The 24,008-nt window shown below is 41.2% G+C and overlaps 1 protein-coding gene and 1 long non-coding RNA gene across 5 annotated transcripts in view; one reads left to right on the plus strand and one right to left on the minus strand.

The window, feature by feature from the left end:
* The window catches only part of LOC104914373, a 13,899-nt gene extending 6,034 nt beyond the window's left edge, over window positions 1–7,865 (minus strand). Inside the window, exons 1-2 of the long non-coding RNA XR_795991.3 lie at window positions 7,755–7,865; window positions 2,762–2,881 (exon numbers count right to left, since the gene is read on the minus strand). This is a non-coding gene — a long non-coding RNA (uncharacterized LOC104914373). The remainder of the gene's footprint in view (window positions 1–2,761; window positions 2,882–7,754) is intronic.
* A 94-nt stretch (window positions 7,866–7,959) lies between these two features.
* Window positions 7,960–24,008, plus strand: part of IGSF5 (immunoglobulin superfamily member 5) — a 34,746-nt gene continuing 18,697 nt past the window's right edge. The window contains exons 1-4 of one of the 4 annotated variants that reach the window (XM_019620952.2): window positions 7,960–8,088; window positions 10,743–10,944; window positions 18,708–19,028; window positions 20,057–20,365. In XM_019620952.2, coding sequence (XP_019476497.1) covers window positions 10,887–10,944; window positions 18,708–19,028; window positions 20,057–20,365 — 688 coding nt within the window. In that variant the 5' untranslated portion in view covers window positions 7,960–8,088; window positions 10,743–10,886. The remainder of the gene's footprint in view (window positions 8,089–10,742; window positions 10,945–18,707; window positions 19,029–20,056; window positions 20,366–24,008) is intronic. The other 3 variants (XM_019620951.2, XM_010723814.3, XM_010723801.3) reach the window with 3 other exon arrangements.

Consider the following 24,008-nt stretch of genomic DNA (forward strand, 5'->3'; position numbering starts at 1 on the left):
TTTTTTTTGCTGTGAATGTATTATCATTTTGGTACGTAATTAAGTTAGCAGGTTTATTCTTTTTTCAGTCACAAAGGATTTTCTCCTTTTCCCTAAAATACTTATTTTGTACTTCCTAAAATAGGAGTTGTTGGTTCTTTTTCCTAAGGCAAGCACAAAACTCCCATGAAAGACAAAGTGACTGAGAATGGGAGTGCTTTCCCAAGAATTAAGCATGCAGTCCTGCCACACAACTGTCTTGTCATTAAGGATCTACACAGGGTACACCTCAAAGTCAAAGGCATCTGCAAACAAAACCTTATAAGCAGGCAGTGATTTGAAGACAGATTTTTGTTTTCCAAATGACAAGAGTGTCAACTTCACGATTATTAAAACCATAACAAAGACATGTGTATGCAAGGCATATGGCATTCAATCCCAGAAAACAGGCCTGTATTTTGCACAGATTCTGGCTGAGAAAACATATTTTTTTCAAAGTCTGATAAGATAGGAGTACAAGGCTATCCTTTAAAAAAGTTTGTTCAAGTATATTTTCACTGGAAAATATAATTAGACAGTTTCTTTGATTGAGAGATCATTTTGCCTCACGTTTCACAAACTCAAAAGTCCATTATTTATGTGGAAAAAAATCCAAGTCCCATCTCTGGATCTCTGCAACTGAACCATTTTCTGATATCCCTTGCACCTGGCTGCTGATCCATCCTGACCTTGTTTAATATATGGCTTTGGGTGCAGGGTGAGAGGCACATGTAATCTGCTTCCTATTCTTCTGTTGCCAAAAGCACTTAGAAATCAGAGCCACCCTTACACTTAAAAACCGTTGGTGTACAGCTGTAGGCGCAGAATGTCATAAATTAGTTATGTGGTGTGATTTACACCTCCAGCTTGTAGATCTTCCAGGCAGCTACATTTCCTTCATGTTTAATTTAATCGTTATTGCTGCAACAGTGATTGTAAGTAAATGTTTGACTCTGATGCATAAAGGGACCTGAAGGTTTTACATGTGCTTCTGTTAACAAAGGTGCAATGAGGGAATTAAAGAAGGAACAGAGCCTGGAGGCAGGAGTAGGAGTGAGCTGCTGTGCGTGTGAGCAGTGCAGCTTGCTCCTGCTGGGGTGAGGAGACAGCTAAGGAGTAGAACTTGGTGCTGGTGGAGAGAGCTTTGTGCTGGGGTGAGGGTGTGTGAAAGCACCAAAGGCTGCGCTCTCCTGGTCTCTCAATAGTGAAACACTGGCACAGGCTGCCCAGAGAGGTGGTGGAAGCCCCATCCCTGGAGACACTCAAGGCTGGATGGGCCTCTGAGCCTGATATACCTATAGGTGTCCCTGTTCGTTGCAGGGGAGTTGAACTAGATGGCACTTAAGGGTCCCTTCCAACTCAAATGATTCTGTGATTTTGAAGGTCTTGACCCCTTATGCTTTGCAGGTATGTCATGGAATGGAACACTGATGTGGAATACAGATGAAAAACCATGAAACTACGACAAGGTACAGCTTGAGGGGGAGGATGATTCCTGCCAGAGACCACTGTAACAGAGTGGTATTGCCTTCTTCAACTTTGCTGAAGAAAATCATATATGGGGTATGGGAGAAGAGAGATTGGAAATTTCAGCCTAAAATATGTAAATCTTTACCATATTCTTGAAGTCTTTCAGCACTCACAGGTTTCCTGACCTTCTGGGGGATCTTGTTTTGCATATGAATGTTGAAAATTAGTGTTTGATGTCATAATAAATTTTACTGCAGGTAAGAGAAATCCAAAATATGGCAGTGAACAAAACATTAAGAGAAGCTGAATGTATGGAAATATCTCTGCCAGGGATTTATGTTCTCTTACTGCAAAAGAGCAGCTTTCAGTCACAGATACTGTACCCAGATACAGCACATAAAAGACATGCATTTCAAAGAAAATAAAATATCCGTCCTTTTTTTCTTTGTGATCTTAAGTGATTGCCCAAAGGGAGCAATTTGATGTCAGTCATAAGGCTGTATTTCATGAAAATGCAAACAAGACACAGCTCTTCCAGTGTAGTGCTGACTTTTATGGTGATAATCTACTCTCTCATCATTACAGTGTCAGTTTGGATCACGCCTGTAGGTCACTTAGGGAATATTCATTAATATTCTATTTTCAGAAGTGTAAGCGTTAACGTTTCTTACAACTGGCAACCTTGTAAAATTATCAGAAAAGAAAGAGAAAGGGTATAACTTCATACTTCCCTGGTAGTTTTCCTGGCATTAACTGTGGGATGTCTTGTGGGATTTGGAGCCTTGGGCTAAGCACTTGTTCATGCGTATTGCAGAAGAGGTTTGTGCACCACTCAAGCTACATATCACTGATTAATAAGTATCAAGAGCACCAGGGCTAAGGCAGCTCTGGATAGAGCTGCACTTTACCTAATCTCCTCGAAGAGTCTGGTTTTCCATAGGGAGGCAATCTGAAATCATGACCCTAAGCAATAATGAAAAGCAATAATGAAAAATGTAATAGTGAGTATAGTAAGTGTACAAAATTATGCTTACATTTTCTTGGCATGCTATCATGCATTAAAAAGTCCCTTAGAACAGACTGAATGATAATCAGAGCAATTAAGCTAACAATTTGGATCAGAGACAAGGCATTTCTAAAGCTGAAGTAAATGTTGCTAGGAGAACTGATCTATTAGAGTGCACTAAAAATTTCCTTCTCAGATTTACACTCCTCCTATCAGCACCAAAGCTGCATCTTCTTTCATTCTGTGAAATGAAACTTACTTACTTACTTATTGTTGCCTGCATTCCATGCTGAATGTTTTCAACTACATTTCCTGAATTAAGACATTTTCATGTTACCAGCTGCAACTCATCGCAGATTTCAGTACGGGAGAGAAGGAATGCACCTGCTGAAGGGGAAGCAAGGAGTAGTTCAGGAGACTTGGCAGGAAAGTGCTGGAGAACAACAGTCATATAAGTAATACACAGAGGAAATGATGTGGTCCTGTTGCTTCTGGAGTTTTCCTCCAGTGCATTTGAGTTCTAATTAAGGAAAATAGTGAATCAAAACCTCAATTTGGTCACTATAGTTAACAAACACTAATGTAAAACTGCTGTGAATGAGAAGCATACCTTTCAGATGGTCAAGTATTTTGAAAAACACTAGAGAAAAGGAATAAGAGTGTAGAGAAAGAAACAAAAATGAGGCAGATTTAAAACAGCCAAACTTAGCATCTCCGTGGCCTGATATGCTACTAAAGAGAAGGGTCACATACTCATGTAGATAAGAGACAGCTAATTCAGTCTGTAGGTCAGCTTGTCTCCTACCTCAGCCTTTTCTAAAGGTTTCAGCTCTTACACTATTCTCCATTTGAGGAAAGGACATTTGTTTCTTAATGTGCAGCTATTTCTAAAAATCTTTCTAATGTTCGAAACACTTTTCAAGCCAATTTTCGTGGGAAAATGAAAAATTTTATTCTCGTTTCTAGCACTGATCTCAAATTAGCTTTGGTGTTGTATCTCTAAGTGCTTCTTCCTTATTTCAATGTTTCTGATCATACTTTCTTTGACTCAACTAAGTAAGCTAAAGTACAGCCTGGAAGTGCATGGACTGGTGATTTCCTCTGCAGTACTCTTGCTTGTTAAAAGTACTTACAAATGAAAATGTCTAAATGCTTTTCAGTTTTCATCATGGCAATTTGTCCAATTCTCCTGTGAGGAATAAACAAAAATGCTTATGGCCACAGTGGCAATGAGAGAAGCCTTCAATAAGCATCTCTTTAAAAGTCCATTTTGCTCAAAGCGTGGGTTGGCACAGCAGGTTGTATAGACATATGTTTCAGACTAACGCAACCGAGAACAAAAAATTTTGGAGGATTGCTCCAGCAGCTTACACATTTGAGTAGCTGCAGAAGAAATGACATGGTGTACAAAATGACTTCGGAAGAGTTGGAAGAAAATGGGCAAAAATCCTCCCACTCAAAGGCAAATGAAAAAGGGAGAATTGGAAAAAGATGTCTAGAGAAACTAGAGTGGGAGGTAGGAATCTGCATGGTACACAGGCTGATGATTCACAAAATGATTTTCCATTTGCAACAGGCTAGCAAACTTAGGACATGATCCTTCAAATATTCATGAGCATGGGTAGTCTTGTACATGCACACTGTTCTCGGTGGCTGGGGATTTGTACCTTTTACCACGCTGTGTTATGTCTTATCCCACACACATCCTAACCAATGCCAATGACAGCATTCATCACGATTCTGTGGTTCATTATAAAAGTCAAAGTGAAGAAAGAACTAACAAGGTCAGTGAGAAATAAATAATAAAATATTAATACATGTGTTGGTTGCCTAAGCAGCCCTGGGAAAAACAAAGGACATTTGAATCCAGTCACTGTGCAGCAGATGCACCCAAGAGGATTTCAGCTGATGAGTCCAAGCCAGCAGTGTGTGGGTAGAGGTGACAGGTGCTTCCCTGACAACTCCCACTTGTGTTCGATCCAGAATGAGACATGCACATTGTGGATGCTCTAGGCCACTACTGTGGGCTTCAACTAATATTCTTTACACTGAGGAGGCGGGAAAGAAATGCCTGCAATTGGGGCCAGCATGCTACATGAGGAAACAGCAAAAGCAGTAATGTACTGAATGGAATCCTTTATATGGAGTCTTATCTCTTGTATAGGTAGAGGTGACCCAGTGAAACTGTGAACCTGGGATTCTGCTTGCCTTGAGTATGCTGCTGGTCTGTTCTGGGCAGTTGTAGTCAGGTTAGTTTCTCATAAGGTGGGAAATGTGAATTTTAAGACCACTTTAACCTGCGGAATCCCAACCTTCCAGGTGAGCTCCTCACTGAGGAGGAGCATCAACTGGGCCTTTGGATGCAAAAAACTCCTCCCAGACCAGCAGTGTACGCAGCATGTGGCAGCTGACCCTATTTTGAGAAATCTCGCAATGCTCCAAGTCCTCCAAGCGCTATTTCTTTCATTCCTTATACTACATCTCTTCCAAAATGACTGCCAATGTATCTTCACCTCCTCTGTGTGGGTCCTAGTGGCACTGATGCTCATGTAAGTTCAGATCAACTCGGATTCTGTGTAAGAATACAGATTTATATGTGTTGCCTCCAACAGTCTGCCTTGTTTGAGAATGATAGACCTCAATGGAGATGTATGCTCAAGCATCTGCTTGGTGCTAGTGTAACCCAGACAACTTTAGGTGCTCAGACACATTGTCTGGTAGGTGCCAACATTTAAAGTATTCATAATCTGGGAATCAATGTTCACCTCCTGTCAAAAATGAGCCAGAGTGCAGCAAAACAGAATTTGCTCCTTTTGGTCTGTTTTCTGAAGCCAAATCAGTTACAAACTCTCCAACTAAAAAAAGGACATAGGAAAATGCTATGTTTGAAAATTCCTTCCAAGACTTAGGGATGATGTAGTGCTTTTCTGAGGTCCACAGCCTTGTTCTCTCTCAAAGAAACATCAGTGTCAAACCATCTTTAGGCCTGCAGAGCACTTCAGTGTTACAGTAGGGATTCTAAGGACCCTATGTTGTATTAGCTAATGCAGTTTGTAGACCTCAGGACCACTTGGGTTTTTGAAATCATTATTTGCCAAATTTCTACTTCTTTCAATGTTTTCACTAGTTTGTGAAAATCATAATGGGTGTTGTACGCATCTTTATATATGTACATGCTTAAGGATATGGCCAATCTACAGAATATCACAGATTGCAGTGTGGTGATGAGACAGCTGATCAGCCTGTGATTAAATGTTGCAGCAAAAGTTGTGGCACAGATGCAGCAACATGCCATCTGAGGGACCCTAATAAGCTTGAGGATTGAGCCAAGACAAAAACATCATGAAATCCAAAGTGGTGAAGCACCAAAATCTGCTCCAGCCTTGAGGTATAGGCTGCAGTTATATCACCTAAGTGACAGTGGGTAGGAAACTTGCTGGAGACCTGGGGGAAATGAATACCAGGGTGAATACAAGCCAACAATACCCTCTCATTGCAAATATGGCAAACCATGTACTAGATCATGTTCAGAGTCAGTTTCCAGCACGTTCAAAGAAACTGTTATGCTCCTCTACTATGCACATCTGGAAACCTCTGTGTAGTTTTGTGCCCCTTAGTTCAGATAGGTTGTGGAGAACCTACACAGGTCCAGGGGCAGGAGATCAAGTGGCCAAGGCTGTAGAGCACAGCACTAGTGAGGAGATGCTAAAAGAGCAGGCTTTAGTCTGGTACAGAAGAGGCTAATGGGTGATCTATTAGCAGCTTAAATCTACCCAAAGAGCAATTACAAAGATGACAAAGCCTATCTCTTCTCTCTAGTGCCAAATTATGGTTTTGTACAAGTTCTAAATGCAGCTATTATTCTTTCTGAAGCTTTTTACCAAGAATTATCTTTATTAATCCAAACCAAAATCCAGTCAATCCATTTTATCCACTTTTCCCATTTGGGTGACCTGGGATGGAATCCACTTATTAGATGCTTTCTTCTTCCTTCTTCTATTATATAATAGAGGAATAGAGGAATTTGATATAATATATCAAAATATTCATAGAAGTTATCCAAGAGTACAATTTTGAAAGTGGGGATGAAAGTGTTCAGACACTCATCTGAACACGAGTGTGACATTTTAGATTTTTAAAAAAGAGATATATGGAAAAGCAAAGAAGTAAAATGAAAAAATGTAATTGCTTGGGAAATTATAGGAAGTCTGATTGTTTTCTTGTTGCTTTAACTAGTCAGGCTGATATTACTTTTAGTAAAGTTTCTGAAATGTAGTTTTGGAAATCGTTCAAAATTCACCAAACAGAATGTTTCCTTTCCCTTTGCTAAATTGAATCTTCTGTCAGTTTGGCATTATTTTTTACTGGCTAGAAATGTTACTATGACTAGTGGAATATATAGTTCAGGAAAATCATATGTCCCTTCTTTATGATTTAGGCTTCCTGGCAGATGGACTCATTAGCAATACTTCCTGATATGGCACATCAGCTCAACTTACTGGCCTGGAGGATGCAGTCAAGGTCTAAGAGGAAGGGAAGCTGTAGTAATAGCAAGAGCATCTCTCATAAGACTGCACTGCAGCTTTGGTGACCATAAGTGACTATATATAGATGTTTCAGAAAAAGGTTTGATATAACCCCACAAAGAAAACAAAATATTTCAGAATGGATGTGCCAGAAAAAAGTGTGATTTAATACTGCAAAGAAAAACAAAATTCAGAATCAGAGATCCTTGTGGGTGCCTTCCAACTCAGGATATTCTGTGATTCTATGAAACTTGCATGGGGTCCATTTTGTCAGTGCCCTGACGGTACCACCAGGCCTGACCCTCCTTCGGCAACTGCCTGGATTCCCCCATGGCTCAAGTGCCCATCTCAGCTTCTGGGACCATCATTCCCTACCGTAGCATGCTGCAGGCTGTCTCATAAGTGTCCCTTGCCCAACTTCTGCACCAGTCCTCTTGGCACCATGTTGTGGCGTTGTCACCTGCCATACCACCAGCCCCATCTCCCAGACCAGAACCCCTGGATAGGCACTGGCTCTTCAGGAGCTGTGATGGCCTTTCTGCCCCTGGCTCTGGGGAACATCAACAAGGGCACAGCTGGTGTGGGGCCCCTCAGCTCTCTCAGGCCCATGGGAGTCCTGTTGGGTGCTTCTGCTCCCCACCGTGTTGCCTGCAGTACTGCGACAGATGGGTGTGTTCTGACACTAACACACAACCTCGTGGCTACAGAATATGATAAATAAATGTTATTACAACCTGTACAGACGGCACAGCAGCAGCCCTCTGCTGGGACATCAGGTGTCGTTGCCAATCCAGCTTTTCAGGTCGGGAGAGCACGTAACTCGCTGCCACCGGCCCGTCATCAGCATTATGTGCTTCCTCCTTCAGGACTGGTTAAATATTAACACCACAATATGCATATCGGGGCGGGCATGAGGGAAGACGCAGCCCTCACCTTATCTACTGTGGGGACAATGTCACACCAAAGCCCAGCCACGCAATCACGGGATCACACGGGCGTTTCACCCCACGGCACGGAGCAGGGAGAGGCGGCAGCTGGGCCTGGGGAAGGCTTCTTCCAGGAGGGAAGGTGAGGGCTCACCAACTGAGTGCTGCTTGTGTGTGACAGAGAGTGGGTGGAAAAAAGCATTTAGGCACCCAGGGGAGGCGATCCTTGCTATCCTGCAGAGCTGCGTTGCCTGGCAGAGGGAGTGCTGGGAGAAACACAGCTCAGCTCCCTGTGTTTCCTCCTCTCCCTGGCTCCTGTTTCAGCTGGGAGGCCATTAGCTGTCGTGCATTTAGTGTGATATCGTCCCCTTCATCAGGTGCGGGTGCAGACAGAATTGGACTTGGGTCAAGAGCAGGGGCTGGGAGCAGTGCCTGCAGCTGTCCCACACAGCCAGCAACGCCAACTGTTTGTTTATGAGTGAGATTACAACCACGTCTGCTTGCTTTAGGGATGTGTTGGGTCCTGGGGTGCTCTCTGTACCGGCAGATCCCTCCCGGGATGTTAACTTCCTGGAAAAGGACATGTTACTGATGTCTGTGTTTGCTTCCTGGTGCTACATTCAAACAGTTTCAGTTAAGGCGGTATATAAAGCTAATGCTGACAGATACCAGGTGTGTATGTGCGTGCTACAGGCTGAAGCAGAGACGGAAAGCAGAAGGCTCTTCAGCCCTCCCCTCAGCTACCTGCATGAGCTTCGAGTGAGCATGTAGCCAAGGAAACACAACTCTTTCAGAATATCTCAGGCATGCCCAAATCAACCTACAAACTACCCCTCTCCCCCAACACACGGATGGAGAAATCATCACACAGACTCAGCTGCCCTTTTAAGTTTGTCAAGCAAATCAAAAGCTTGCAAAAATGGGGAAAAGCAGAGCAAAATGCCAGCTGATCACATTACAGCTGCTGCACTCAGCTCGACAAGATCCCTCCTGTTCAAAACACCGATTGGTGAGTGGAGCTGCAGGATAATAGCTTGGCACCACAATCAAGCACACCTGGCTAGAGAACAACAAGGGTTTTGTTGGTGATGTGGAGCCCATGGCAGCATGCCAGCACCTCCTGTGAGAATCCTCCCTGCTCCAAGTGCTGCTGCAGATCTCCCTTTGCTATTCTTCCATGTCTGCTTTTAGAAAAGTACTGCTGGAAATTAAGGTAGGGTTGTCATGTAGAATGGTGAAATCAGATGCTTGCTCGAGTCTAGCAAAACAGCTGGGCCAGGACCTCCTGAGGTTTGACCCTTGGTGCTTTAAACAAGAGGGTGATTAAAAAGTACACTTCTCACAGGAAAGTCAGGGTATTTGTATGGTGATACTAATATTTATGCATGGCCACAAAGAACACTTCTGAAACCAAAAATACTTTCCTGACAAGAAATAAGGGCTCGCCATAAGACCACAGCCTTTGGGCTGCATCCGTCTCATGAAGGAAAAATCAAATTTCCCAATGAGAAGTTTGTAAACCGAGCAGCACAATCCAACATCAGCCTGTGTATTTTGAGAGGGAAGAGAGCAATCATAAAATGGTTGGGGTTGGAAGAGACCTCAAAGATCATCAAGTTCCAACCGCCCTGCTGCAGGCAAGGTTGCCAATTGCTAGATCATCTCACACAAGTGAATCACAAAAGATGGAAAAACAGAAAATGTAGAATTAAGGTGATGGCTTTGACCCCAAGCTCTGTACCCTATCTCTGCCACTGTGGAAAGGTGATCATGCTGATGGGAATGTGATTCTTTAGTCTGGAGAAGAGGAGGCTCAGGGAAAACCTTATCACTCTCTACAACCACCTGAAAGGAAGGGCTAGGATATTTGGAAAAATTTCTTCTCAGCAAGAGTGGTGAGGCAGTGGCACAGGCTGCCCAGGGAGGTGTTGGAGTCACTGTCCCTGGAGGTGTTCAAGAGCCATGTGGATGTGGGCAGTGGCATGGTGAAGATGGGCTGGTGGTTGGACTGGGTCATCTCAGTTGTCTTTTCCAACCTTAATAATTCTGTGATTCTATGGTTAATTTTGGAGTATAAGAGAATCTCTCAGATTTAGAGAAATAGTGCTCAGCTGGTACCTGGGAAGAGGTTTGGTATTTCCCCAGGCTGGCTCTGGGTGAGGTGGCTAGGGGTGGGCAGGATTGCAGTGGTGATATTGGTGCTAGGCTGCACCTGTGAATTTATGAATAGGAATCCTAATTTGGAGCTAACATACATGGAAAAGCAATGAAACATTTTTGGGGATGTAACAATGCACTGGGACACGTTCCCATTTTCCCTCCTGAAGGCTGTCCTTTTTATCTGTTTCTTGGAGGAAAACAGATCCTGACATACAAGTCAACTCCTCTGCAGCCCCAAAGACTAGCAAGGGCCTCACATGAGGGTCTGTCTGACAAGCAAGAGATGGAGCACAGAGCTCATTACTCGGACAGGACGCTGCCAGTGGCACAGGCAGGGCACCATCCGTATGCATGTGATTACAGGCAGCTAAAAGAATTATTTTTCCCAGCTGCTCATGATTAACTTTAATGGTGCAGATAGGGCTCCCCTGACCCAATCGATCCTGAAGCAGTAGTGTTAAAATAGACAAGATGGACTGAAGGATGCAAGGTCTGGAGGGGAAGTTTTCTCTGGTGAAGAAAAGCCTGTTTGCTGAAAGCTCAGCTACTTCTTTTCAGACAGTTTTTCTAAGACAAGGTACTGCTTTTCCTTCAACCCTTGCCTTATTTAATCATCACTCTTTGTTTGCGTTACAGGTTACGTAAGGTTACGCTTAATCACAGGACGCAAAGCAGCAACTCGTTACCAAGTTTCTCCGTAAGTTCTGTCCTTCAGCTTCTTCTCAAGCATTCAGTGGCTGCTGTAGCTTCCTGCCTTAGGGACCAGGAGAGAATGCTCCAATGGAGAGGTTCCAGAAGTTCGTTTTACTTCCTTTCATCTTAGCTACCTCGTTCACAGGTAGGACATGTTCATAAACTACGTGATGAGCCACTACGGACAAAATGTGTGAGCTAATTTTAAAGCTATGTAAATGGCATTTACCAGTAATATCAGGCTGAAGAGTAGATCCCACAAGGGAATTATTCAAAGTGTTTAAAATGGATAAGTTTTCATTTCAAATCTGAATGATCTAATGGCTTAGAGTTGTCTTCAGTATGCAGGATGAGCAGTTGAGGGGTGGGGAGGAGGCTGCCCTCTCAGTGCTTCTGAGCAGGGATTTCCCCATTTCACTGCACCTACTCCTTAACCTCATCCTTACCCCCCTGTCTATTCAGATGTGCTCTTGAGGGTGTAGCCACAAAGAGTTCAATAAGAGCTTATTTTGCTTCCAGTATAATGTATAAATTATCACTTTTTTAGTTTGCCTTCAATTTACATTTTGCATGCCCGAGTCTCAAAGTGAATAGAAGGCAGAACCTTAACGAAAATGACAATGAGGTGACTAGTTGGGTGTCAGAGATGATGCTGATTTATTTATTGTCATTTAGTTGTGGTTCTAAGAGGCTCTGAAAGGATGATCTGCAGTGGGATGAGAAGGAAGGTATATTGGCTTAATAACCAATAAAAGAAAACACAAAACAGCAAAACAGTGAGTTTATCGGGCAGAGTGCTGTTCCCAGTAGAGTTATACAGGGATATGTGGTGTTCAACAAACTGCTAAACAACTCATGAAGAGCAGTGTGAGCTGTCAGGTGGCAGACTGTGCAGGTGGTGTGGAATTACTTAGGACAGCCAAAGGCAAGAAGAGACTACGAAGGTTTGCCAGAAAATGTCACGATGCCAAGTGAATCAGTAATAAAAAGCAGAAAATATTCAGCGCTAAGCATCATTTAACTGAAGATGAAGAGTAGATATCTTTGGGAGAGAATAAGTTTCTGAGAAAGAGAGGGAATTTCAGCACTTAGTGTCTTCAACTGGGGAAATGAGATGGCATTATATAAATCCACACCAGGCTTATGTCTCAAATACTGAATGTTGAGTTATCCCTTCCATTTCAAAGAGGACAAGCTATGTCTGAGTTATTAATTGTGGCAGAAGTGATATGAGGAATGAGAAGAAGATTTTGACACTTTTTTTCTGCCTGTAGGGATAAAAAAATAGTAAAGAAATTTTAGAATATTTATATGGAGGTGAAGAGTGGAATGGCTATTTAGAGTTTTAGTAAATTTTACTTGTGGCTACTAGTTCTATCAGAAAGTGGATGTAAATCAAAGCAAAGTGTGTGCTTTTCTTGACAGGATGTCATCAAATAGTAAAACTCATGGTCACTGTGCATGGGGGATACCAAATTATAAACAGACTGGAAAAAAAGCTATATGCAGACATAATACAGGTGCTTGTGCAATTGTTGGTTCAGGCGGTCCTCAAGTTTCATATTTTGAGACACTGAGATGTTATAGTAAGGAAGCCTCAATTTTACTTGTTTTCTTTCTTGTATTGTCTTCTTACACATTCAGAACAGGAGTTTTGTGAGTTTTAGTGGATGTTTATTTCACTGATGCTTTTAGTCAAGTACAATTGCAATATGTTTTACTGCCCCAGCTTCAAGTTGTGTTGGGGCAGCAGGCGTTACTCACACTGTGTGATGCAGCCAAGGGGCCACAGCCCATAGTGGGCAAAAAAAAGTGTATTGTGGAGAGAAAAAAGTGCTATTCTTGGAAGAAGTGTCACTGCACGTGGGCTGCCAAGACAGCTGCGTGGCAGTTTGAGTGCCCTGGGTGGGCACCGTGCACTTTTGGCAGCAATAGCACTGCAGAGCTGACATAGTGTGGGATCCCACCTTGCTGCCAGTGTGTTGCATGTGCTTCTGAGGTGCTGCCAGCCTGGGAACCCTTATGCCACAGTACAGGAGGAGGAGAGGTCCGGCAGCAGAGATAGAAGAGGTTGCAATAGGCCTCTTTCAAATAGCGTCGGGCAAAAGATGAGAAGATGCAACTGGGGGATGTGCAGGACTTTGTGTGGGTGGGAAAAATGTCACTGAGTACCCGCAGACCGCTGTTGCTTGACTGAAATGTCATATATAAGCATTTTAGAGTATTATTAAATCAGAAAATAAGCTTGTCCTTCTCTGCAGGCTTTGACAAGCTCCAACTTAATTTGGTTTTCAAAAAGCTCAGATTCAGGGCTGCTGGTTTGTGAAATAAAGTTGAGATGCTCTGAAGAAAAATCTTACTAAATTCAAAACCATTTATTGCAGAGCAAAGCTGAGCAAAGCTGTGAGGTAAGGGAGGCAGAAAACAAGGTGCAATGAGCACAGGACTAAAGAAGGAAAGAAAAAGGAATTTTAAACAAACTGGAAGGAAAAGAGCAGAAAAATAAATAGCAAAGCAGGAAAGGACACAGATGGCACAAAAATTGAAGGATAAAATACAGTTTTGGGAGGTTGGTAACAGTACTGAGGAGGAGAATATTTTTGAAATATCATAGTGATGATGGAGAAAAAAGAGTTATGGCAAAAGGATGAATCCATCCTGTCCTTAGCTGTGTTGCGTCTAAATAGATCATTTACACAAGGAGGAAAAAGCAAGTCAGCAGAGGAGGGGAGGGAAAAAAGAAAGGTAACCACGTGTTAATGCCCTGAAACACTGCTGAAACCTTCAGAATGACAAAGCAATTCTATAGAGTTACTTCAGGTGGGAAAGGAAAAATACCAGGGACAAAAGCAAAGGTGGTTCCTTGGAAAATGAAGTTCCCTTAGTGCAGGTGTCAGCTATGGCCCTGAGAACTGAAGAGGCAATTCTGTGTTTTCAAAACCCGTGGTGATGTGACAGTGAAACTGTGTGACAGGGGAAGGAATAAAGAGTTCCTAATGGTGTTGATGTGTATTTGTGTGCTGTTGGGAAGGACAAAGCAACTGAAATACTATGAACAGTTATCATATAAAGGAGACTTTCACCTTTGTTGATTTCTTTATAAACATATAATGATGTGACCCAGGGGAGGTGTCCCAACTCAGCTCTGCTCTTCAAAGTTCAAGCGGTAATGCAGCATCCTGAAGGCAGTCTGAAACCTCCCTCGGTGAGGGAAATCATCGGTGAGGCCGTTTGTGTGGAATTTCTTACTGGTTGTATATGGGGAAGCAGAAGTTAAACCAGCTGTTAAGCGCTGAACACATAATTCCTGTAAAGTGTGATGGCAGTCCAGCCTGAAGCTTTAATTTGGCTGAAAGCAACCATCTGCAAGTTATTTTTTAAGCGCTATGTAAATGAAACCAGCAGTTTTTTTTCTTTCTAGTGTAAGAAACAAAGCCCAATAAAAGAACAAAGAACACCAGCTTAAAGCACTGGTAATTCAGTTTAGTTCTCGCTCCTGTTGTGAATGTCCTCTTTGACCTTACAGAAGTGACTATCAGTGTTTGTATATGGGTCAAACAATGGAACCAATTATTGATTTGGGACCCTGTGTGCTATTGCAAGATTAGAAAGGAACTAGGCAAAAAGATAAAGAGGTGAGTTTATAATCACCAAAAATATTTTGGCAACTGGTAAAGAAGGCTCATAAAACTCCTTAGGTCCAAATGGAGGCAAGGCTGAGCAATTTCCCATTCCTTGATCCTCTTGCCAACCATAATATCACTATCCAACTCTTCTGGGTATGTTTTCTAGATCTCAGAAGTCAGTGAAAGAGTGTCTATCACACAGCAGGTCCCGGCTGGTGGAAGATGATGTAGATTCCACCATACCTGTGGACAAATAAAACATGATTATGTTAGATAAATCAAAGGGTAACACATACCTACCATTATACACCTACTATATTCTCCTGATGAGATGAAAGCAATATTAGCTATGTACTGTTAGAGCAAATGATCACCAATTATTCATGTTTAGCAATAGATTTCAAGCCTGTGGTGGAACTCACAGACATGATCTCATATCAGTGTACTAGAAGTCACATCATTTATTCAGAGCTGTGGCAAACCACTATGCTCCTGAAGAGAGAAAAGTGTTTGCACAAGCTAAGAAATAAAACACAAATGCACAGATGAGAGTTAGCATTAAGAGGAACAGTATGAATAAGTACTGCACTCCTTCATGAGCAACTAAATGCATTTTAGTGTTAACTCTGAGGAAGTTTGTGGTCAGCTGAGTTCATCATCATGATAGCAGTTTTTGTCTGCCTAAGCCAACTAGGAAAAATCCACACCAAGTGTGAAAATCAGAAATCTCAACACATCCATGTGTTATAGACACTATAGCTGTAAAAGGAATAGTATTGTCAAGGCTGGTTACAGTATGAGGGGAAAATAATTCAAAGATATGTTTGGGCTCAGGACAGCGTCTCAAGGCCAGCAATATCTGTTTGAACAGAAATCACGGCACTTGGATGCTGAGTACCAGGGAAAAGGAACACATTATATACCAAATGGTCTCACTGGAATGCACTTCATCAGTACATATTCATTAGAAAACTTGTAGCTCTGTAAATAATACCATCCACAGACACATGGACAATCTCTAACATTCAGGAAGTGACAAAGAGAGGAGAGACGAGAGCTTTTAGTCACTTTATTGTGTTAAATGTTATATGGGTGGATAGTGATAAAACAAGGGAGAATGGTTTTAAACTGAGATGGGAGGTTTAGGTTAGATATTAGGAGGAAGTTTTTCACTCAGAGGGTGATGACGCACTGGAACAGGTTGCCCAAGGAGGCTGTGGATGCCCCATCCCTGCAGGCATTCAAGGCCAGGCTGGATGTGGCTCTGGGCAGCCTGGACTGGTGGTTGGCGACCCTGCACACAGCAGGGAGGTTGAAACTAGGTGATCTTTGAGGTGTTTTTCAATCCAGGCCAGCCTATGATTTATAAAGCAATGTATTACGGCATGCCTATAGATTGGATTGCTGAGTTGGTCTTCAAGGTGTTTCTTGTTTTAACGCATTTCAGTTCACCTTTACAAGACTGAAACTTTGAGGAAATGTTACTGGAAAAGTTGTTCAACTAAGTTGAACAAAAATATGCTTTATCATATCTTATCTGGCTTTATTGGCTATCAGTAGAAGTGACGCTTGCTTTTTATTTAATGTTTCATTGTCATACACAGATATGCTCTGAAAAATGGTAGAGGTAACATAAGGAAGGTGGAAAATATCTGTAAAGTTTTTTTTATAAACATGAGAGAACTCAGTGTCAAGCACACAAAGATCCAGCTAGGTTTTTAAAAACCTGCAAAACAAAGGCTGGAAGTACTCTGTCTACCCACTGCATATGTTTGAAGAAAGAGAGGAGCTATTTATATTAAAGAACAATTCTTGGCACAAAACTGCATAGATATAAACTACCTGGGATTAAGCAGTAGCTGGGAATTAGAAAATGGTGTTGATGTAGGGACAGTGGGATTACAGGCCATATGTCAGGAGACCCTGCACAGAGGTTCTGCTTGTAAAGTTGTAACTGAGATAGGGCTCCTGTAAGGTTTATGAAAGTATTAAATCTCCCTTTCATGTGAAACAATATAGCATATACTTCCCTTCTCATGCCAGCTAATGACCAAATGAAAAATGAATTTTTCAGTAATTTGTAATGAATCCATTAATAATTAAACTACATAAAATGAACCAAACCTGAGTTGAACAAAACCTGTAAAAATTACATCATTGTCCTGAACACAATTAGCACTGGAGTAACAGTCATTTCATATTTTCTGTCTCCTAGAAAATAATTGTACACTTAGACTGAATTTGCAGACATGGAGTTTTAATTACACTGCTATGGACCATAGCATCTAATTGCTGTAATTATGCAAAGCTACAGCCTGAATCATTAGGATAACACTGGCAATACTGCTGCTTTCTCAGGATGAATGTTTGGCAGAAAGTGATAAAACTTGGCACTGAGGAGTGTCTCACTGGCTGGACTTCAGCAAAAAGTGATGCATAGTGATAGTGGAGCCTGCAATGTGAATCTTCCTTCCCCACTTCACTTTACCTGCAAACAGCATGGCTGTGGGTGGCAACAATTTACTGAAGCAGTGACAGTGCCTTAGTAAAACTGATGACAGTATACATTTAGGGTTCCGCTCTACAAGAAAGACATTAATTAAACCTGAGTGACTTCAGTAGGAGGCCATTGAGGTGGTCACGGGCTGGAACACTTGCCCTGCGAGGAGCAGCTGACAGAGCAAGGCCTGTTTAGCTTGGGGAAGAGAGAGCTGTGGGGGACCTTAGAGCAGCCTGCATGCAGTGAAGCAGTTTGCTTGGAAAAACTGTGTGGTCTCTGTCATCTTTAGAGGTTTTTTTCCTAGACCTGACTGGATAAAGCTGTGAGCAACATGTTCTAACCTTGGAGATGACCCTGCCTTGAGAAAGAGGTTGGACTGAGAACTGTCAGAGGTCCCTTTCAACCTGAATTACTTGATGACTATTTTGTCATCTACTCCTTGAAAGCCATTGGTAGTAGCTCTGCCTTTTTTCTATTGCGCATGGACATAGCATGTTCTGGAGAATCATAGAATCATCAAGGTTGGAAAAGACCTACAGATCATCCAGTCCAAACGTTCACCTATCACAATAGAACCTAGTCAAAACCCATAGGGATTCCCAAAGAACAAAGACCCAGAGAAGCAGGTTCCCAATTTCACACAAAAGTATTCTATTGAGTCCTATTCCCTAAGAACAACCCAGATTTTTTTCTGGGTATTTTAAAGTTTGAAGATTTGTCCCTCAGGGAATACAATGTTCTCCCCCTGATGAATATTTTAAGATTTGCCCATTTCCACTGAATATTTCTGGGATGAAAGTCACAGCTGCTGCATTGAAAAGAGGATCTCTTTGTCCTTCAGTTTCTGCTTAGGAGAAGCAAGTGCTTCTGCCTTGTCATGCACATGAGATCTACCACCTGCCTGGGCAACAGCTGCAGGCAGATTCCTCTGAGGGCAACATGAGATCCTGAGCCTGTAGACAAGGAGAAGAAAACAAAATGCCACAATTAGAAGTGAGCTTTTGGTTCTTCAGAATAGTAGCTAAGCTTCATCGTATTTTTAAGGAGCAAAATTCATGAAGTCAAGCAGTTCTGGTTAGCAGAAAACTTGAAATAGTGGGTAATGTATGAGGTGCTTGCAAGAAAAATAAGGAAAGAGGTAGATGAATAGGGGAAAGTATATGGAAAGATGCAAAAAATCAGTGACAATCTCAGTTGTGGAAAGAAAACTAGATACACACTCCTTTGTTCATTTAAAATCTAGATATCTCATGTATTCTAGAAGTGGAACTTTTCCTTCTGCAAAGGAAAAGTTATCTACTACTGCTAGACACTATAGAAAACAAGGTAAGAATACTTCTGAAAGCATCAAGTACTATTGGCTGTCAGAGAGGAGGGAAATGCCAGCTCAGAATTGTCACCAGCTTTTCCCAAAAAATGCTTAATAACCTAGTGCTCCTTGTAAGCCAGGATGTGGTTTTTCAGCCTTCAACTGCTGGCAGTAAAAATTAAGTCAGATGTCTTTGTTGGTGATAATTATAAAATCATAGAATCCTTAGAGTTGGAAGGGGCCTTTGAAGAGGCCATCTAGTCCAACTCCCCTGTAATGAACAGGGATATCCATAGCTAGATGAGGTTGCTCAGAGCATTTTGAATATTTTGAATATTTTGAATATTTTGAATATTTTGAATATTTTGAGGAATGAAGCTTCCACCACAACTCTGGGCAACCTGTTCCAGTGCCTCATCACTCTCACTGTGAAATACTTTCATATTTACAGGTTGTTTTCTTTTTCCTTCCAGCTCTTGGCTTTTGTTATTCTATTCTGGACGGCCCTGCTAATGCTACAGTCCTTGCTGGTTCAGAAGCCCGGTTTAATTGCACAGTGGCGAATGGATGGACAATTCTCATTTGGTTGTTGAATGCAAATCCTGTCCTCACTGTCATTAATTCTCATGGACCTATTGAAACGTCAGATCGCTTCACCTCTCATAGTTACAACAACAGTCAAAGTTTCACCTCAGAGCTGATCGTCCACAACACTCAGCTAAATGACTCTGGAAAAATTGAGTGCAGCATCCAGAAGCTTGATGGTAGCAGCTTTGCCTTTCTTTCTGTGCAAGGTGTGTATAGCCACCTATAGAAAACTATTTTATTACCTCACGTTTAAAGAAATCCTCTGATTAATTGTGCAAATTACCCTGTGAAGGAGTATGTGCTCTCATTTACTATCATTTGTCTCCACAGAGGAGCTTGTGTTAATTTTAGTCAAAGCAGGTTTTAGTCACAAAGTGCCATTAAAAAGGCTTGAACTGCCCTTGTTTTTCCTGTTATATCTCTTATTCTATACTGAACTACATTAAAGTGCCAGAAGTCTGTACCAGGCCCACTAGCAGTCAGTCAAAATGGATCTTTTACCTAGAAACATTATGGATTACCTTCACTCCCCTACTTCTTTGTACCTAAGTCTTCTGCTATCTTTAGGACAGATCTCCCTCCTGCTGTCTGATTTAGTAATCAATCTGTAGCCCACTTTTTGAGTTTGATTTAATGATGTGCAGAAGTAAAGTCTTTGAGGCACAAGGTGATACTCTTAATGTGATGGCTGTCACAAACTACTGTTTCCAAAGAACCAAAATGCTCCTGCATTATCAAGTCACTGATATGAGACCTTTTTGTTCTCTTCAAAGCATCAGTAGTTACAGAGTGTGGCCAATAAAGCAGTATCTAATGATCAGACACTGTCCATTTCAGAGTTGTTTCATGTGATGGGAATATCTCACCTGTATGTAAACGTTTCTTGGTAAGGTTTCCGAAGCCATACTTAAAGATTATGGAGAAACACATTATTTCACTGTGTTGTTCTTCAGCTAGAAAAATAATGCCTAAAAAGTGTAATTTCCTGCTTTTTAATGAAAAGATATTGAAAGCTAAGAGTAGTGCTTTAAGCATACTGAACAACCTACCAATTTAGATGCAACATCTGTTTCTTTATATCATGAATATCTTATGTCAGTGTTAATCAGCTGTTTTAAAATTCACATCTCCATATATAGCTAATTTGGGTTGGCAAGTAAGATTTAAAACTATTGGGTGGAAGGCAATGTGGCTAAATATTGTGAAAGAACAAAATCTCTTTTCCCTCCTACAGTTAATGGATCTTTACTCATGAAAAACAGCACCTTAATAGTTAAAGAGAACACAACAGTTGAAGTTGTTTGTGAAGCCTTAGGATGGGCTCCAGCTCCAGAAATTACCTGGATGACAAATGACTCTCTCATTGATAAGTCCAGGTATGTTACCCAGCAAAGTCAAGGATCTAACAGCCTCCACAATGCCCTGAGTGTCCTGACTTTGACTCCAATGAACACTGAGATTTTGACATGTTTAGCTGATATAGAAGCACTCCCTAACCCTCAGAATGCGACCATAGCAGTTATTGTTGGCAACTCTACTCTAGGTAAGTGAATGCTTTTTGTACTTTGTCTATTCTATTTTCTTGGAACTGTGTTTTGCATTTTGTATTGCTTTGAAAAGGTTTTCATTTGTAACTGAAATACTGTTAGATATGCAAAAGTGATAGAATTAGGACTTGATAGTTACATCTGATATGTAGGTACAGGAAACTTCACTTTTGTGAAAGAACTGGTACAAGTCTAATGAACCACAAAATTCACTTAGATCAAAGAGCCATTTTGCCTGTAACCCTCCTCCTGATAGGTCTCTTTCACATTGTAAAGGAATGTGAAAATTTTATTACAGCAACATATGTAAAACTCTTGGAACAGTGCATCAGTTGCTTTTAACTAACTTTTATTTAGGGAAATGTAAGGTTGCATTTTAAACTAAGCATGAGTGTTGGGCAAATCTTTCAAGAACTACTAGCAAAACATTTGATAATCCTAAATATTATTGCTAATGTTGTCAGCATTTTTTTGTAATGCTGCTCATCTTTGAACTCACTGATGACCTTTGAAAATGTATTCCAGAATTTTACATATTCATAAGATTAGGACGTTCATAAAGAAAAGGTTTATCTGACTTGCCCTGACAATGTGGAACAAAGCAAGTGTTAAATTCTCACTGAAGATCTAACTTCATGATCTAGCTGAATCCTATGTGAAATGCTTTTCCATAACACAGCAAGAATAACTAAGACGCAGCATCTCTTTACAACTTAGCAATGGTTTAATGCAGATGGGGAGACAATTCCAGATCGTCCTTGGGAGCATTTCTGTATAGGGACTGGGCAAGCATCTCAACTATAAAGCAGTGGACTCTTGAGACAAGCTGAATCTGAGGAACTAATAGCATGGCAGGTAGCTAGGGTTACTGGATATAGCTACAATGATGAGATGGTGACACAGTCCATCATACAGTGACATCCCTGTTATTAGTCTTAGTCCATGGGAAAATGAATGGGTTATATGGAGTATTTTCTTCTTCATAGAGTCATGGAACCCCATCTGCCTTCTGTGTGTAGAGTAGGGCCTCAAATCTGTGTTTCTCTTCATGATCTGGTGAACACTGTGAACTTCTATGATCACATTGACAGCTTCTCTTGATGAACTGATTATTCTAGGTGAATATGCCACATCCAAAACATTCTTATGGAGTTTTGATGAAGGGTATAATATAGAAGTTTTTAATATAAACAACTAAAGAGGTTGAGTAATTTTGCCTTTAATGTATGAATCATTATTAGCAGATTTTTTCAGAAGTACTTGCTCTGTAATGCAATTAAAAAAAGTTCATTTCACCATTATTAATGTGATTATTTTGTAGTCAGATTGCTCCTAATGACTAAGCAAAATAGAACTACCCTGAGGAAATCAACAAATTCCTTTGCCTACTTGTTTGTGAAGTACTGAGGTATACACCCTCAGTTTCCATAGCTACTCATTGTAAATCAGAAGGAGAGAAAAACAGATGTCATGAAGCACAATTAGTGTATAATTAATGATTGTACAGGGCCTTCTTTCATTGCTTTTTGGAAAAATTATTTTGCAGCATCAGACACTCAACATCTGTCAGCATTTGAGCATATAAAATCTTCAGATTACTAGAATGAAATAGACCTGACATTTATGACAGGGGACGATATATAATGTACATCACACATGAAGTTTCAAACCTTATTTGGTTTTTCATAAACAGACTCAACCTTGGCTAGATATTGTCAGGAATAAGAAGACTTAAGGTGTTTGAAGCTGTTGTATTATACAATTCAGTCTTCACTTAAAAGCTTGAGGAATCTAATTCCTTCAAGTTCTTGATGAGCAGTACTTGTTTATTCATGAAAACTACAATCCAAAGCCTTCTAAGTACCCTTCAGCCAGCCATCACCTCACCAGTATTCTTCCTACATGTCTTGATCACTCCTAATCTCAAAACTCGTCATATGGCTAACAAAGTGACGCCATCAGTTATTCATCCTGATAGATACCTCGCTCCCAGAAAAACTTGGCTGAGTTCCAGATTTGGGAATTTCTATGAAGTTATTGCAACAGATGTATTCACAAAGCTGTTATTGAAAATGAGGCTCTTGGCAAAGTCTCTTAGCTGGTCCCAAGTTCTTTGTGGCATCAGTGTTGACTCCATGTGGTCTTTGGACTGCAGAAACAGAGAGTGGGGATATACCAAATGCCTGATCTTCCTTTGTTTTTTCTTAGCCAGAAAATTCCGAAGTGTTCAAGAAGTGATGTCCAGCTTTGTTCAGTCTCTACTTTCTCCTTTGGCATCAGCATGTGCCAGAAAAAATTCCTTTTCTTAAAGTACTTTACGCAAGTAACTTATAGGCTGCTTTAGGAAGAGTACTTGAAGGGAGCTTATTAGTAAGAGGGGGACTGACTAACAGTGATAGGACAAGGTGGAATGGCTTTAAATGAAAAGAGGGGAGATTTAAGCTAGATGTTAGGAAGAAATTCTTTCCTCAGAGGGTGGTGAGTTGTTTGGCACAGCTGCCCAAAGAAGCTGTGGTGTCCCATCCCTGAGATGCTCAAGGCTAGGTTGGATGGGGCCCTATGGAATGAGGAAGTGGCTTTCTTCACACTGTACACCTAATGTTGTGGTGTAAAAGTGTGGATTTACTTCTACTTTCATACTGAACTGGCAGCCCTTGTTTTCATATCTGCTGGTGTCAGTTCCAGTTTCTTATAGCTAAGTAGTTGTGTCTTTCATATTTTAGTCACATTGAAATCCCTGTCACTTGCTTTAGAAACAAAACAGAGCACAATACATACATTTGTTGCAGTACTTCTGGACAGAGATATTGTGAACAAGTTCCTCACCAATTATAATCACAATTGATAACAGCCTGCAGATTTAACTACTAGTCTGCATGTTGTTGAGTGTTTGTTTTCTCTAATTGTCAGATGAATTTCAAAACATGCTGATTGTGCATCAAGCTATTTGTTTCAGACTTCTGCAGTCCTAATCAAAATGACCCAAAATTTGGAGAACTCAGACTAACAAAGTCCCAAGCTTTGTAGGAGGCTCTGGTCCTGTGTCTCTGCAGTCTGAAGCCAAAAAAACCCAGGTTTTGGCTCCAGGCAGATTTGTAGATAGAATGCATTTACTTCTTTACTCTTGCCATAAGTAAAGCAGCACATACTCTGGGTCACGCATCTGGGCAATCTCTATTACACTGTATGGTTGCCTGCAGTCTGCATTGCTGTGGTATCTTTCCCAGATGTCGTCAGTTACATACGGCCATGTGGTTATTAAGTGAGACGTCTAATGAGGATGTGACAATCGTAAACTCCATGTTTTAGGGCACTGTCAAGTTTGGAGATGTTTCACATGTGTCATTTGGATGAAAAGCTTGTTTCTAAACAACTGTCAAAGCAATTTGGTGGCTGTTTTTCAAAGGGTAGACAAATTAGGGGTGCTTCAAGCATGTTTGGTCAAAACCAAATGGTACAATGATGTGACAGTCAGACCTGACACCTTCCTTGTGCATCCAGCTGTGTGAAGAATGTGGGGTATTTTTAACATTCTGTGATGTAGGATTTTTGTTGGTGAACTGGTTGCTATGAGTGCATTTCCTAAGACATTGAATTACCCTGATATCACCTCATTTATCACTGTGCATTACAGCAAAA

Source organism: Meleagris gallopavo, chromosome 1 (assembly GCF_000146605.3).
Source record: "Meleagris gallopavo isolate NT-WF06-2002-E0010 breed Aviagen turkey brand Nicholas breeding stock chromosome 1, Turkey_5.1, whole genome shotgun sequence".
NCBI lineage: Eukaryota > Metazoa > Chordata > Aves > Galliformes > Phasianidae > Meleagris > Meleagris gallopavo.